We start from the raw sequence: 14,956 nt of genomic DNA on the forward strand, positions 1-14,956 counted from the left end.
CTCCAACCAGCTTGCCAAATTTTCTCCCAGCAAGTCACACCACGTTTCTACAGTGCTTGTCACCTGTAGGGGCTGTCTAGCTGCCTAGGATCAAACCAGTCTTCCCGTCATGGCCTGAAGGTGGGCCTTCACTAACTTTCCCAATCTCTAGCTCCACACACCCTGACCTCTGAGCCATACCGAGCCTCTTGAGGTTCCCTAGAAGAGCCTCTTCTCCCTCGCTTCTATGGCCATGACCTGGAACACCTTGCCAGGCCCTCCTCTTCACCTAGCTAACTCCTGGCTCCTCATGCCAGGTGTCACCTGCTCCATGAATTCACGCCTTCAGTCAGTCAAGAGATATACATTGTACCAGACATTCTGTTGAGTCAAATAATTACAATGCTGATGTTTCTCATCCCTGTGTCTCTACAAACAGCCCCCTGGGCATTTTTTTTTACATCACCTGCCACCCTGTAGCACTAGTGTTTGTAAGTACACCTGTGTTCAGCACTAGGCTGAGCTTGCTAGGGAAGGGATGTCCTCCTCCTCCTGGTTGTTGTACCCCCAGAATGTTGTCTGGCACAGAGCTGGCGCTCAACAATGCCTGCTAAGTGGGTGAGTTCCTGACCAGACAGCGAGCTTATGCCTTATAGAGGGCACGGTGGAGAGCCAGGGTCCTGAACTGCCTGTGGGACTTTGGACCACATCCTTGCCATCTGTGTACATGAGTTTTTTCATCTGTAAAGTGGGGATAATTACAGTAACTACCTTTCAGGCTATTAGGGAGATTTACAGTTAGCAAAGTGCTTAGCACACAGCCTGGTACCCAGCAGGTGCTCGATAATTGTTACTAAAATCAGAGGAGGATGAGGAGCTTGGTTAAGAAATTCTGGAATCTATTAATACCATCTTCCTGCCTAGAAAACAAATGAATCCTGAATGTGCCTAAGGCTAAGATCTGCTGCAAAGGACCTGCCACTGAGATAGAATTTGGATGTTAGGGCTGAGGGTTGACAACTTCTGGGCATGTTGTCACCTCCTATGGGTTCACAGAACACCCACGTCCTGACCCAATGATGAGCAGCTGACCTGAAAGAACAGATAGACCTTCCAGGGGGTATTTGGGAAGAAGTCTGCTCTGCTGGGGCCCTGGGACAGTGTAGAGGGAATCCTGGGAACTGTGGCCATTTACGGAATGTGCATATTTCAGTCTCACCCACCCACAGTTTTGAAGGGGTGTTCCTCCTGAACAGCATCTGAGGCAGGGATGGGAGTGAACCACCTTCTGAACAATCAAGTTCCATCTCAGCAGCCTGAGACCATTACTCTGAACCTGCCCAAATGAAGCTACTCATCCCCGCCCCCCCCCCAAGGCTTCCCAGCATTTCCCAGCCTGTCCCTCTGCCAGCCACTCTTCTTAATTATCAGTGACCTTGTTCTCTGGGCTCCAGGCATCCCTGAGTGGATGGGATTTTGCCTGAAGGAGACTCCAGTAACCAGCAAACATCCTCATCCCCTAAGCCCTTGGACTCTAAACACTCCTCTGATTGTCGGTCATGCTGGAGGCAAGAGCTCCTGAGGTTCAGCTTGGCTATAAAATGCTGAACTACCCTCGGCGCCTTGGAAACAGAGGGCCTCATTTCACTCCCTAAAGTACTTAATTTCACACATTTCTTTTTTCATTAAGCATTCCTGCAGCTCAAACCCTTAGGTCAATGCTACTTTTACTGATGGCTTTGGAATAATTTAAATTAGTCTGGGTGAGTTAATATTCAAGTCTAGGAAGTCTGATGTGGGCATTTGACCGTGGAGTAAGTGATTTGCAAGGTCCAATGAGGAGCCACTGTATTGGTCAGAAAGTCCGTTTTCTGAAAATAATTTGCATTTCAGATTCATAGAGCTTTTAACACTTGAAATTACCCCCCCAAAATCCCAAGAAAATCAAGGGACTTATCCAAGGTCACACACCCAGTATGTGGCCAAGCTAGAATTTGAACCCAGAATTTGAAGCCAGTGATAGCCCTCAGCTAAAAGCAGTTCGACTAAGTCATTAGAAATTTTAATTTGGAGGTAAAGGAAAGCAACAAACATTGCTTTTTCCAGTCTGTAATAGTTTTACTAGTAATATTTCTTAAGTATCTATTTGAACAGGTAGAGATGAAAGTACATTTCATATATATATATATATATATATATATATATATATATATATATACCTCAAATAGTGCCTGGAACATACTAAGTGCTCAGAATGTTACTCAATAGTTAACTTTTAAAAATCGAAACCAATTTCATTTTAATAATAGTGAAGATGAAGACAAAATAGCACTATTCAACAGAAATATAGAACAAGCCACACCACAAGCCACATATTTAATTTTAAATTTTCTAGTAACCATATTATAAAAATACCCAGGCAAAATTAATAATATATTTTATTTAACCCAATATATCTAAATTATTTTATGTGATCAATATAGAAATTGAGATGTTTTACATTTTTTTGTACGAAATCTTTGAAATCTGGTGTGTATTTCACACTTACACAGCACCTCTCAAGTCAAAAGGCCACATTTCAAGTGCTCATTACCCACGTGTGACTGTGACCATCACACCGGACAGGGCATGGGTACAAGGATGGATACACACCACATTATTAGTCGAAGCTACCTCACAAGGATGGCTTAGAGGTGGGGTGGGGGAACCAGTAATATTTTGTTTATAAACCTCTACCATTGTTTAATATGCAACAATGAGGGCATAGGTGTTCAAAACCCAGTAAGTTATAAAAAGTTATTTTTAAAAGGTATAAGAGAATAAAATTAAAAAACTAATAGCACAAAACGAACATTCACCAAAACACTTACCGAAAGATGGAGGAAAGCATCCCAAGCTGGGAGTCAGGAGAACTGGGCTTTACGTCCTATATGTAGCCTTCAGAAAGCCCACCTGGACCTCAGTTTCCTTACGTTTAATTTAGAAATGGATGATTCCTTAAGACCTCCCGTTCTTAAAATGCGTAACTGTCAGTTCCTGTATTTCTCCTATATTGCTTCCAAGACTTTTATCAGCGGAAGAGAACTCTCTCCTCACTCCTGGAGATGGTTTATACTAAGCAGAGGCACAGGTGAAACCTCTTCTCTGCAGTCTTGAGTATTTGCTGCTTCTCAACCTGCCTCTGAAGATATGTTTCTGTTTGCTGCGGGCTATCAACGTTCTCACCTCCAAAGAGTTTACATTTATATTTGCACCCCGGTTCTCTGTGTGCCCCTCTATCGTCACAAATGCCAAAGAAACCGAAAAAATGAGCCTTATCTTCTCACTCTGCCACAGGAATGATTTGGTCCGAATGCAAGGAAATCTGGGAGGAAGGGCCACGGGAGTACGTGCTGCACCTGTGGAACCTTCTGGATTTCGGGATGCTGTCCATCTTCGTGGCGTCCTTCACCGCGAGATTCATGGCCTTCCTGAAAGCCAGCGAAGCCCAGCTGTACGTGGACCAGCATGTGCCAGACGACACGCTGCACAATGTCTCTCTCCCGCCGGAAGTGGCATATTTCACCTATGGTGAGAAAGCTGTATTCCTCCGCGTTCCGCCCCAGGCACTTCCGGGGCGTGGCTATGGGCCCTTAGCTTGGCTGGTTCTGCATACTGTGATTTTATAATTTGGGGCGGACTTTATAATTCGGGCACAGTCCTCCGCCTCAAAAGAAAGTCCTAGTCCCTGCAATACGACCAGATGAATAGAGCGTGGAATTAGTGACTGTGAAATGAATCTTTTTTGTGTTAGAAAGGATGGGTTTGTTTTGGAAAGGCTCTTGGGGCGTTTCTGTGGGATTTTTTTTCTTTTCTTAAAGAAAGATTTCGTTTCTGATGTGGATCCAAGAGCTTTTTCTTCTATGTTGGATCCCCGTGTTTCGTGCAAGGATAACTCCTGGTTTCCCAATTTAAAGTTATTTTCTCATAGCAAGATAGTGTCTTAATTGATGCCTTAATTCTTTCGAACCACAAAACCATACAGTGTAAAGTACTAGGTTGAAATTTTAGGAATAATAAAGAGTTATAGCATTCATTTATTGAGGATTTACCAAGTGCCAGGAGCTGTATAGTCATTTTACACCAAGAATTGCAATCATTGCAATAGCCCTGCAAAAAAGGGTCTTTCTAGTTCCTATTTTATCATGAACAAACAGGCTTTCCTGGCAGGGCTCACAATGTTCCCAGAATCACAGGATTGCCTTGGATTGCAAGGGATCGTGGCCCAACATGAGTTGAAAACCATGCAAAAGGCACAGTAGTTCTGTTCCCAGGCTTTGGAGTTAGGGAGACCTGCAGTCAAATCCTACTTATGTAGCTTACTGTGAAACTTGTTTACTTAACTTTTCTGGGCCTCCATTTTCTTACATGTAAAACTGGGATAATACATATGTCAGAAAGTTTGTTTTGAGGATTAAATAGGATAGTGCATACAAAGAATTTTGCACTGTATTCTGAAAATATTAAATGCTCACTAGGTAGTAATATTATCATACTACCTCTTGGGTAACTTACTTGCTCAAACACTGTACTTTCTATACTAAAAGAGAAAGATAAGGGGGAGAAGAAACAGTAGATATTCGTTGTTGTTACTGGTAAATTAGCTGGACATTTAATAGGAATTCACTAATGACAGCTACTACATCATGAAAGTTTTAAATGTCGAATGTCCTTGTTAGATCAAGGCACATGGCTCCTGTGACCACAGAATCTTCATGATCAGGTACAGCCATGATCTGCAGAGGGCTGGCCACTTCATGCAAAAGTTGAGTTGCTGCCCATATTCAATGTACCTTGTGTTACGCAGATTATGTTACCTGTAAATGTGGTAGGAAAACGCTCATTGAGAAATAGAGAGTCTTATAGTGTTGCAAATCATCCATTCTTCATTTGTTGGTTAGCAAACTCAGACTTTTTAAAAGCAAAACGCTCTGGTACATTTTGCCCTCTGCGCTGCCCAGGGTTCATCAAGGAAAGATGAGAGAATCTTGATACTGCATTGGATACTTTTCTTAATGTCACGCTTCAGACTTCAGTATTGTCCACTTGTGACTTCTATTCTTTTATGGGTTATATTAAAGCCTCACCCAACGCAAAGCATTGCACATTAGTGCTCTTGCTTTTGTAGTTCAGCCTTGGAAATCTTTTGGACCGCTGTGTTCATTTGTGCTTTGGTTGTGGAGGAAGAGAGCCCTCTTGTGGTCAGCCAGACGGTGGTCCCTTCCAACCGCTACAGCACCAAATAGGCAGAGAGATTTTCAAGTTGGATTAGGGCAAATTTTCTCATGGAAACAATTCCAAAAAAGAAAATCCCCTTGTCTGAATAGTCACAGTGCTTTTTGCTTTTACTACTGTTACAAACCAGTCCAACTAGAATATTTTTCACTAAAAAGTCCTGTCCTGGTCACCAGAGTCTGACAACAGCTAAATTTTTCTTAATAGATTGTAGGAGTGCTTCTTATTATTTCAGCTGATGTTTAAGATGGTAAATTATAGGGGGAAGAAAAAAATTCCTTTTGGTGTCTGTTTGAAGAGGCTAAGTCCTATTTCATGTTATCCAAATGTGTTATTTATCCATAGAGAGTGACAGATATATTGGAAAGACATAATTTAGTCTCCTTACTTGTCTTTCATAGACTTCTGAGTTATGAGCTTGATGAGAACGTCATATAATTTTATTATATTTCCAAATGTAATTAAGCTACTACATGAAACTTTGTGACAAACAGAGGCCTGGCTTCCCTTACTAAAGATTTCTTACTGCTCTTTATTATTATAATTGTTTAACAGAGTCTAGCTTTGCAAATAACAAACTTCTTCCTCTTTCATCTCCCTTGGGGCACCAAGAATTGCTATGTAATATCCTTGCAATCTGCATTTACCTGGCTCTGGAAAGGACCCCATACTCCAAATCCAATCTTAAAAATTGGCAATAATAATATCTACTGTACAGGGCTGTTGTGAAAATTACAGCTAATGTAAATGTAAAGGCTAATTAAGATTTCTCAGTGTTTCTCAATTTAAGTTTCACTTAGCATTTCTCAACAGGGACGCCATTGGCTTTTTCGGAAAGGCAATTTTCATGGATTATAGGATATTATCATCCCAATAATACTCCTACCCAGTGATTGTGACAACCACAGCCACCCCCACACAGTTCGCCAGGAGGAAGGTGCTGCCCTCATTTGAGAATTACTGCATGTCTTGACACCTAATAGGTAGCTTAGTGTAGAGACAGGCTGCTCCTTGCTCTATTAAAACTATAATAGGAAGACTTTGCAGCTTTGGTTGGCTGCAGGAATATACCCAGGACAGCTCAGACCCTCACCAGTGACCATAAGAAGCATCTCCCCCACCCGGGACAGGTCCCAGGACTCTTGTCACCTGGAACAGGGCTGTCATAGCAAACTTGGATGACTGGTCATCCCTTTAGGGGCCTTATCTTAGTCAGGGAGCTACTCTCCTGGACACACACTGCCTGAGGAACAAAACCCAGGAGCATTTTCTCAGGCAAGATCTTCCAGATTCCTGGCCCCCACATGAGCTCATTTTATCTGATTTGTGGCTAGCCTAAATGTGTGGTTGGGTTTGCCATTTAACAAACATTTATCAGCACCTGCTGTGTGCCAGTCCCTTATCCCCAGAAACCCCTGAACAGCCTGGAATGAATTTCCCAGCTAAGCACTTTACATATATGATTTCATTTCATTTCATCCTCACCACAGCTCTGTAAGGTTGGTGATATTATATCCAATTTACAGATGGGGAAAATGAGGCTCAAAAAAGTTAATTGACTTGCTCAGAGTCATACAGCCAATGTATAAAAAGGCCACTTCAACTTCAGATCTGTGTGACTCCAATCCCATGCTTCCCCCCTCCACCCCTTCGTAAATGGGACAGCCCCTACTCGTGGAGCTCAAACACTGGTAAGGAAGACAGACTAGCAAGCAGCATAGTAAATACCATGACAGGGGATACACAGGATGCTGTGGGAGCAGAGAAGGGAACAGGGAGGCTGCCCCAGCCCTTGGGGGTCATATAAGTCTCCCTGAAATTGATGACAGCTGAGCAGTCTTGAAGGCTGATTGGGAATGAAGCCGACCTTGAAGTGAGGGAAGGGTGTTCAAGGCCGATGGTCCAGCACATTCCAAGGGGGAGGGTGGCACCTTCATCTTATTGGGATTAATTTAAAGACAAGGGAGGAATGCCTAGCAATGAGGTTAGAGACCTCTAAAGATGCCTAACTGGTTTCTCTTCCAGAGTAAATCCTGTCCTGAGTAACCCAAATTAAATTGTTTTCTTTTAGCCAGGGACAAGTGGTGGCCTTCAGATCCTCAGATCATATCAGAAGGGCTGTATGCGATAGCTGTCGTGTTGAGTTTCTCTCGAATTGCGTACATCCTGCCAGCCAACGAGAGTTTTGGGCCCCTGCAGATCTCCCTGGGGAGAACCGTGAAAGATATCTTCAAGTTCATGGTCATTTTCATCATGGTATTTGTGGCCTTCATGATTGGGATGTTCAATCTGTACTCCTACTACCGAGGTGCAAAGTACAACCCAGCGTTTACAACGTGAGTATTCCAGGGCTCCCTTGAGGGTTTCTATGGGCTTGCCAGGGGTTCTTGGGAGGTTCTTGCACAGACTCAGGTTTCCTTGGTATTTCTAAAGGTTAAAGGCAACTTTATTCAAGGGTGGCTTGGAGTTTGGGTTCTGAAGTTGGGAGAAGAGATGAGCTGGGTTCGATCCTCATTTTGCCACTTACATGCTGTGTGGCCATGAGCATGTCCCTTAACTTCTCTGGGCCTTAGTTTCCTCATCTTTAAAATAAGGATAACAACAGTACCTTCTTAATAGGGACAGTGTGAGGATTTAACAAGCTGACACACAGTGAACTCTCAATAAATGGAAAGAACTATTATTACTACTATTATTGTAGTAATTATATAATAAAAATATGTATTAATATTATATAGTAGCCCGTGTTACCTAGAAAACAAAGCTCTGGGCAAATCTTGCATGCCAACACTTTCATGGAGCAAGGGGGTTGCAGTGCAAATGAAATAAGACTAAAGGAGAAAGGCAAGTGCAGTGTGGGAGGAGGGAAAGCACATCCAGGTTGCTTACCTAACTCCCATCTACCAAAACATACAACTTGGCCATGACAGGCTTCTGCGGTGAGACTATGTGGAAACGCCACATCTCAGAATCGCCTATCGGGATGAGCAATCAAGATATTATCAGCCAGATCTTTTCCATCTGCCATTATTCATGAGTCAAATTCACTCTCCAGGGCATTAACTCGCTGGCATTTCCAGGGAAGCCCCTGTGGAAACCATGTCCGCACAGCATGGGAGGTAGGTCTGCGAGTGGGCACAGGGAAACAGCTCTCCATGCCTGAGTGGGCAAGCCAGCGTCTGCGCATGGGCACCGAGCAAGTCCTGCAGCCTCAGCAGCAGCAGGGAAGGCCCAGACGAGGAAGGTGAGAGGCATGTGGCTCAGGCATGAGGCAAGGCACTGTCAGGCTGACTCACATCCGGGTCCAGGAGTAGCTGCTGCAGGCACAGCGAGACAGTGGCACAGCCTCCCACAGAGGTGGGGCTGGAGCTCACTGAGCCCATGCCCAGGAAGCCCCAGAGCCCCTCCACTCTGTGGAGATGCCCGGCGGTCTCCTAGAGAGCCATGAGTAGCACCAAGCAGTGGTCTGGTAGAAGAATCTGGCAGACCTGAGTTTACATCCTGAACACAGGATGACCTTACTGATGACCAAGTCACTGGATTTATCCAAGCCTCTGTGTCCTCACAGGTAGAATGTAAGTAAGACTTCCCACCTTGCTCATAAATACCTTCTCACATCCACGAGGGAGTTCTATAGCACCTGAAACACAGAAGTGTTCCCAGACCAGGTCCTGCCCTGGGCCCACCTAGTCCAGGACTTCCCTGCCTTCATCCAGCTCCTGCCCAGAATCTCAAGGGAAAGATAGGTCTCCAGCCATAGGCACAGTAGCTGGGACCAGCGGAGCAAAGCACTTCCTAACGCTGTCCCCAGGAACTCCTCACTGGCCTGGAATTTGTTTTCCTGCCAGTGAAAATGGCTGAGACTCAGCTATACAGACTCCCTGAGCAGTCCCCACCTTATTCTCCATCCGGAAAAATCAGCCTTCAAGGGAAGATACTTGTCTTTAAGAACCCAAATCAAGTGCAGTGAGCCCTGTGCCCCTCAGCTCAGAATCATGGACAGCAGAGCCCCACCCACATGGAACTACCAGGAAGGGTTCGAGCCTAGGCTGCTGAACCACAGATGCTGTTATTCTCTGGAGCAAAGAGGTAGTGTATATTCACAGAGAGCAGGTGTCCAGCCCACAGCTGAGAAAGGCACCATTAGGTGTGCCTGGCTCTGCCCCTCAGCCCACAGCACCCCATGGCTCAGACAGACTAGGTTTCAATCTGAGCTCTCCTCTCACTGGCTGTGTGGCCTTGGGCAATTCTTTAAACCCTCTGGGCCCCAACTTCCCCAGCTCTGAAATGAGAATACTAAGATGACCAGCTCCACGGGGTGGTTGTCAGGATCCAATAAAAAGAAAGAGGACTGAATACAGTGCTTGGCATATAATAAGCCTTCAATGAATGGTAGTGATCACCACGGAGATGGTGAATGAGGAGGAGGAGGGAGTATGAGCTGCAAGAAAAGACACCTGGGGACTGATTTTGCTCCATAGGACCCTTGCTGGACAGGGGCCTAGCTTGCAAACTGTCCACCAGATCAGGCCAAGTACATGAGGAAATCAGTTAGGCTGCTTTATACCCCTCCAATACTCAGTGATCAAATAAGCTTGAATCACCCAAAAGCACGTTGGCTCTAGATCTGCTGGAGGTAAAGCTAAATGTATCCTCTCAGCAGGGAATGCATTTTTATTGAACACCACTCAAGATTGTCAGTCAGTAAACAAAGGCTCTTACCCTTGGTGGCCAGGCCCCGGTGTCCCTCCTGTGTTTCCAGTCTAGCATGATGCCTTGCACACAGTATTGCTCCCTAAACGCTTCATAAATGAGAAGGACGAAATGAACAGGACAAACAAAGCCAGGTCCAAGGCTGCAGGGTAAGCCATAGGCTGGGAATTTGTCCCGTTTCTACTGCCCTGGGGTTGCGTGCAATCACCCTATACTACCGGCCCACAGTCCCTCGGAAGATCAGTGTCATGACACAGGGGGAAATGTAAAAGGTCATGACTTAAGAGTAGGGCTGACCTGGCCACAACTCTCAGCTAGATGCAGCACAGCTCGTCCATAGGGAAAAGGAGAAAGCAGGAAAAGGGGTAAAGCAATTGGCTTGTCCCATGTGCTGGGAACCAAATGGAGACTTCCTAGACATGAGGGACCCAACCAAAGAGGACCCCAGGTCTCCAGGATGGAAGAGAAGAGCAACAGCAAGCGCAGTGAAGAACCGATAGGATATTTATTACGTTGGCAGCTCCGAAAATGGGATGTGCATCTGTGAATAGGATTTGATTGAACAGGAAAACAGTCAATAGAGCAGTGAAGTGGAAAGGAAAGAAAGGATTTTTGTAAATGTCATCTCTTACCTTTTGACTGCTTTCTGGAGCTTGTCAACCCCAAGAGAGCTTCTTTGATAAGCAAAAAGCCACATTGGGATAAGGGAGTCATGTGCTTTAGGGGACCCAGAGCTATTCTGAATGCCAGCTCTGCTGATGATAAACACAAATGACCCCTCTCAGGTGAATGTTTGCTTCATAGCAGCCCATGCCCAGGCCACCCTGCCCAGCACAGGATCCTCCCTTTGCCCCACCCACAAGGGGCCTTCTCTCTGTGGAATTTTGACTCTACAGGGTATGATGGTTCTCTCATCTGCTTCTATAGAGTTGAAAGACTCAGTGCTACAGAGGGGAAATTTGGGCTGCAGCACACTGCAGGTATCCCTCCTCCATCATTGACCTCCCCTCACCCACCAACCCCAACCCTGCCATGTTCGAGGACAGCCTGCGCTCCTAACGACCGTTCAGGAACTCACTTTGAAAGTCAGCTGTTAGGAACCAACAGAGAGTCATCTCGTAGGAGCCCTGTTCACCCAAGGGGTGCAGTCCCAGGCCAGCTCACAAAGGCCAGTCCCACTTAAATTCTCCTGAGTTACATCCTGGGACAAAAGAAAAGAGAAAAGGAAAGGTTTCTCGATCAACTGCAGACCCCCAGCCTTCAGCCAAGCCCTGCCCTAAGCCCTATCATGTTCTAATTCCAGAATCACAAACCTCCCTCCCCACCCCCAAATTCCTATTCCCTCCATCCTGAAGACCTCAGTGAAGGGGTTAGAAGAAAATAGAGAGATTGAACTAATTCTGCCCACAGTATGAATAAACACACAGCATGAGCAGTCTTACCTGAGATCAGTGGATCTCAAACCACACCAGAATCATCTGGAAAGCTGGCTAAACTTGGAACTTCCAAGGCCCCACCCCTTAGCAGCGGTTGTCAACCTGTGGGTCGTGACCCCTTTGGGGGTCAAACGACCCTTTCACAGGGGTCGCCTAAGACCATCAGAAAACAAAAAGATATTTACATTACGATTCATAACAGTAGCAAAATTACAGTTATAGAGTAGCAACGAAAATAATTTTATGGTTGGGGGTCCCCACAACATGAGGAACTGTATTAAGGGGTCACGGCATTAGGAAGGTTGAGAACCGCTGCCTTAGAGCATCTAATTACTGTAGTTCCAGGTGGGGCCTAGAAGTTGGCATCAGAGGGACTCTGATTCAGGTGGTCTTAGAACCACAAAGTGAGAAATACTGATCTGATTCAACCTCGTCATTCCTCAGATCCGGAGATAGAAACCACGCCCAGCTCTGTGTATTAAAAAAAAAAAAAAGCTTGTTAACCCAAGAAAGTATCTTCTTGGTACAACTTCAGGCCCCGTGCAGTCAGACTAGGTAGCCAGACCCAGTGGGGAGCAGGCTCTGCAGTCAGATCCTATGAGCACTTCCCAACGTTCAGCCTCCTTTTACTTCAGAACCAAGGGTTCTCTCAAAGGTCTGGGTCATTTTTCACAGCCACTGCTGTGTCAGAAGGCTGACCGGAAGGGGACGTGTGTGCACGGGTCACTGGCTGGTGAGCAGGCTGTCTGGGCATGACAGATAGTGCACCTGCTGGCAGCTCATTATCTCCAGGCCACTTCTATTAGCAACCTCAAATGACCAGCAGGAAGGAAAAGAAGGTGTTCAGACATGTCTTATGCTCTCAGAGCATAAAATCAAGGTATCCTAAGATAGGGGTGAGAGGGCCGGCCAAGTGGCGCGATGGTTAAGAACTCGCTTGGGACGCCAGAGGGCCCCGGTTCGGATCCCACATATGAGGGCCAGTGACACTGCCCTCCACAGCTAAGATGCTGAACAACAGCTCAACCTGGAGCTGGGCTGCCATGAGTCACCGGTGACAGCGTAGGCTGCAGTCCCTGTGGCAGTGGGTTGCCATGGGCTACCATGTGTAGCCAGCAGCCAGCGTGAGCGGCCAGCAGCCGCAGTGAGCAGCCTTCCAGAGGCCGGCGACTGATCTGCCTCGCCAGGAAGAGCGCAATGATGGTGCCAACTTGGGCCAGTGAAGCAATGTCCTCCACAACTAGACTGAAGAACAAAACGACAGCAATTTGTCTGTTCCTCTTCCCCCAATTCCCCAGCACTGTTCCCATCCCCCCAATTCCCCAATTTAAAAAAAAAAAGTAGTGGTGAGAAAATGCAGAGAAAATTATCAGAGAATACCCTCTTTCAGGTCTTTAAGAAAAACTCTTGATTCCAACTGTTAGGAACCTAGCTTGGATTTTACCATGGAAGTCAGTGGACACATAGAATTTACTTTGTGGAGGTTTGTTGCATAGACAACTTTGCTGGGGGTGCACATATTTCATAAAGCAAAGATTTTATGCTTAGAGATGTATGGAAACATTGGGGTCGCAGCACTCTAGTTACAATATTAGAAAAAGAGAGACAAGAAAGCCTTGGCTCCCTAATGAAATACAGCTGGGTGAGAATGCATAGAAAAAGGGTGACCTTCCCTATCCTCCATCTAATTGGTGGCCATGACAGAACAGGCACCCAGAGGAGAATGGGAGGAGCTGGGGGTGATGAGGTGACCGAGAGCAGGGAAGCAAAAGGCTCCCCAACACCGCCCATGATGGGCCCCTGGTCTTCCGTTTGGGTGAACTTGACCTCCCCCACTTAATTCTGATTGGAGATTAAATGCAGGCCCTGACCCTCCAAAGCTGATCCCAGCCAATCTTTTTCTTTCTCTACAGGCTGTGTGGAGACAGCTTCACAGCATAGCTGGGTTGAGACTTCTCTAATCAAAAATAATACCTCCCCTAAGGTCATTCTGTCTCCCCAGGAATCATTTTAATGGCAGGAGCTTCAGCAGTGCTAGGCAAAAATTAGAAGCTTCTATTTTCCATGACAGTTATGGAAAATTTTCACACTCTATATACAGAGACCCAGATGCCCACCAGGGGCAGGAGACACTGCTTCGGCTCCCCCCAGCTCGGCGGAGCCACCGGCTCAGAAGCCAGCTCCTCCTTCCAGGGAGCCTGAAGGGGCACTGGAGCTGAGAGGCTACGTGAGACCCCACCCATGCCCACCCCACCCCAAGACCATTAATCTTCACCACAATGGAATGACAGATATATTACTACCAGGAAACTGAGGCTCAGGGAAATGCTGGACTTGTCCTAAGTCACAGAACCAACAAGAGGATTTGAACCCTGATCTGCATGAGTCCAAGCCCATCCCCCACCTTTGGACCTGAACTTCCCCAGAGTGGGTCCCCCCATTTCCCACACCAGGGTGTATGCTCTGAGGGGGAAGCTGAGTGTCTTTCAAAGTTGGGTCACTTTCCTGTGGCTAAAGAATAGCATGCTAACTTCAGATTTTGATTATCATTGAGAACCTGATGATTCTACAATACATGTCTCAGTCCAAAATACGCAGCCTGTGGTTGTCCCCTGGGTAAAGCTGCTTTCTGTTCCAAAGTGTGTTCACTCATTTGACAAACATTAGGGAGCAGCTACTCCATGCCAAGTTCTGTGTTTGGCTCTGGGGCCATAGAGATTCATAAGACTATCCTCCCATCACTGAGAAATTCATAAACAAGTAGGGGATTTTTTTTTTAAGCATCAGCTATTACACCATGTGATCAGCGCCAAAGGGTAGTTGGGCAGCACAGTGAGGAGGGAGCACTGAAGTCTGTCTGGCAGAGTCAGGGAAGGCTTCATGGAGGAGACAACCCTAAAGAGAGGGTCTTGGAGGATGACTAGGAGGGCATTCCGGCCTGTGCAAGGTGGAAAGGAGCAGGCCAGTTTTTTGAAGTGAAGGAGAAAGCAGCTGTCTTACTACCCAGATTTGTATTTCTTCAGATGTTTCAATGCCTTATGATACAATAAAACCACAAAAATTTCTTAACCAAAAAAAAAAAAAAAGAAAACAGCTATTTCTGGTGGCAGGGAGTGGGGAAGAGCCAGCAAGCACCATGTCTGGCCAGAAAGGTGGCAAGAAGAAGCCCCTGAAACAGCCCAAGAAGCAGACCAAGAAGGTAGATGAGATAATGCTTTCAAGCAGAAACAAAAAGAGCAGAAGAAATTTAGGGAGCTCCAAGTGAAGGCCAAGGAGTGGAATTAAGAATCTTCCCCAAAGTAAGCTATTTCTTGTGCCTAAGGAAATAGTGATTCCTTAATTCCATTCCTGTCTAAACATCTGGATTCCCTGCCATAACATCTGTTGCCACCTATAGCCAGAATGAAGTATTGTCTTAGAGCCTGTTGTGTATTTAAGAATAAACTTTTGTAAAAAAAAAAAAAAAAGGTATGCACGTAGGCAAGCGTTTGGGGAAATGGCAGAGAGTGAAATCGGATGATCTAGCTGCTAGATTCTAGCAGGAGCCAGATTGT

The 14,956-nt window shown here is 45.8% G+C and overlaps 1 protein-coding gene across 2 annotated transcripts in view; it reads left to right on the top strand.

Moving 5' to 3' along the window:
- TRPC7 (transient receptor potential cation channel subfamily C member 7) overlaps window positions 1-14,956 on the top strand; it is a 128,867-nt gene that overhangs the window by 88,047 nt on the left and 25,864 nt on the right. For both annotated transcript variants that reach the window (XM_019642170.1, XM_019642169.1), the window contains 2 exons: window positions 3,316-3,549; window positions 7,325-7,589. In XM_019642170.1, the coding sequence (XP_019497715.1) occupies window positions 3,316-3,549; window positions 7,325-7,589 (499 nt within the window). The remainder of the gene's footprint in view (window positions 1-3,315; window positions 3,550-7,324; window positions 7,590-14,956) is intronic.

The sequence above is a fragment of the Hipposideros armiger genome, unplaced genomic scaffold (genome assembly GCF_001890085.2).
Source record: "Hipposideros armiger isolate ML-2016 unplaced genomic scaffold, ASM189008v1 scaffold_66, whole genome shotgun sequence".
Taxonomy (NCBI): domain Eukaryota; kingdom Metazoa; phylum Chordata; class Mammalia; order Chiroptera; family Hipposideridae; genus Hipposideros; species Hipposideros armiger.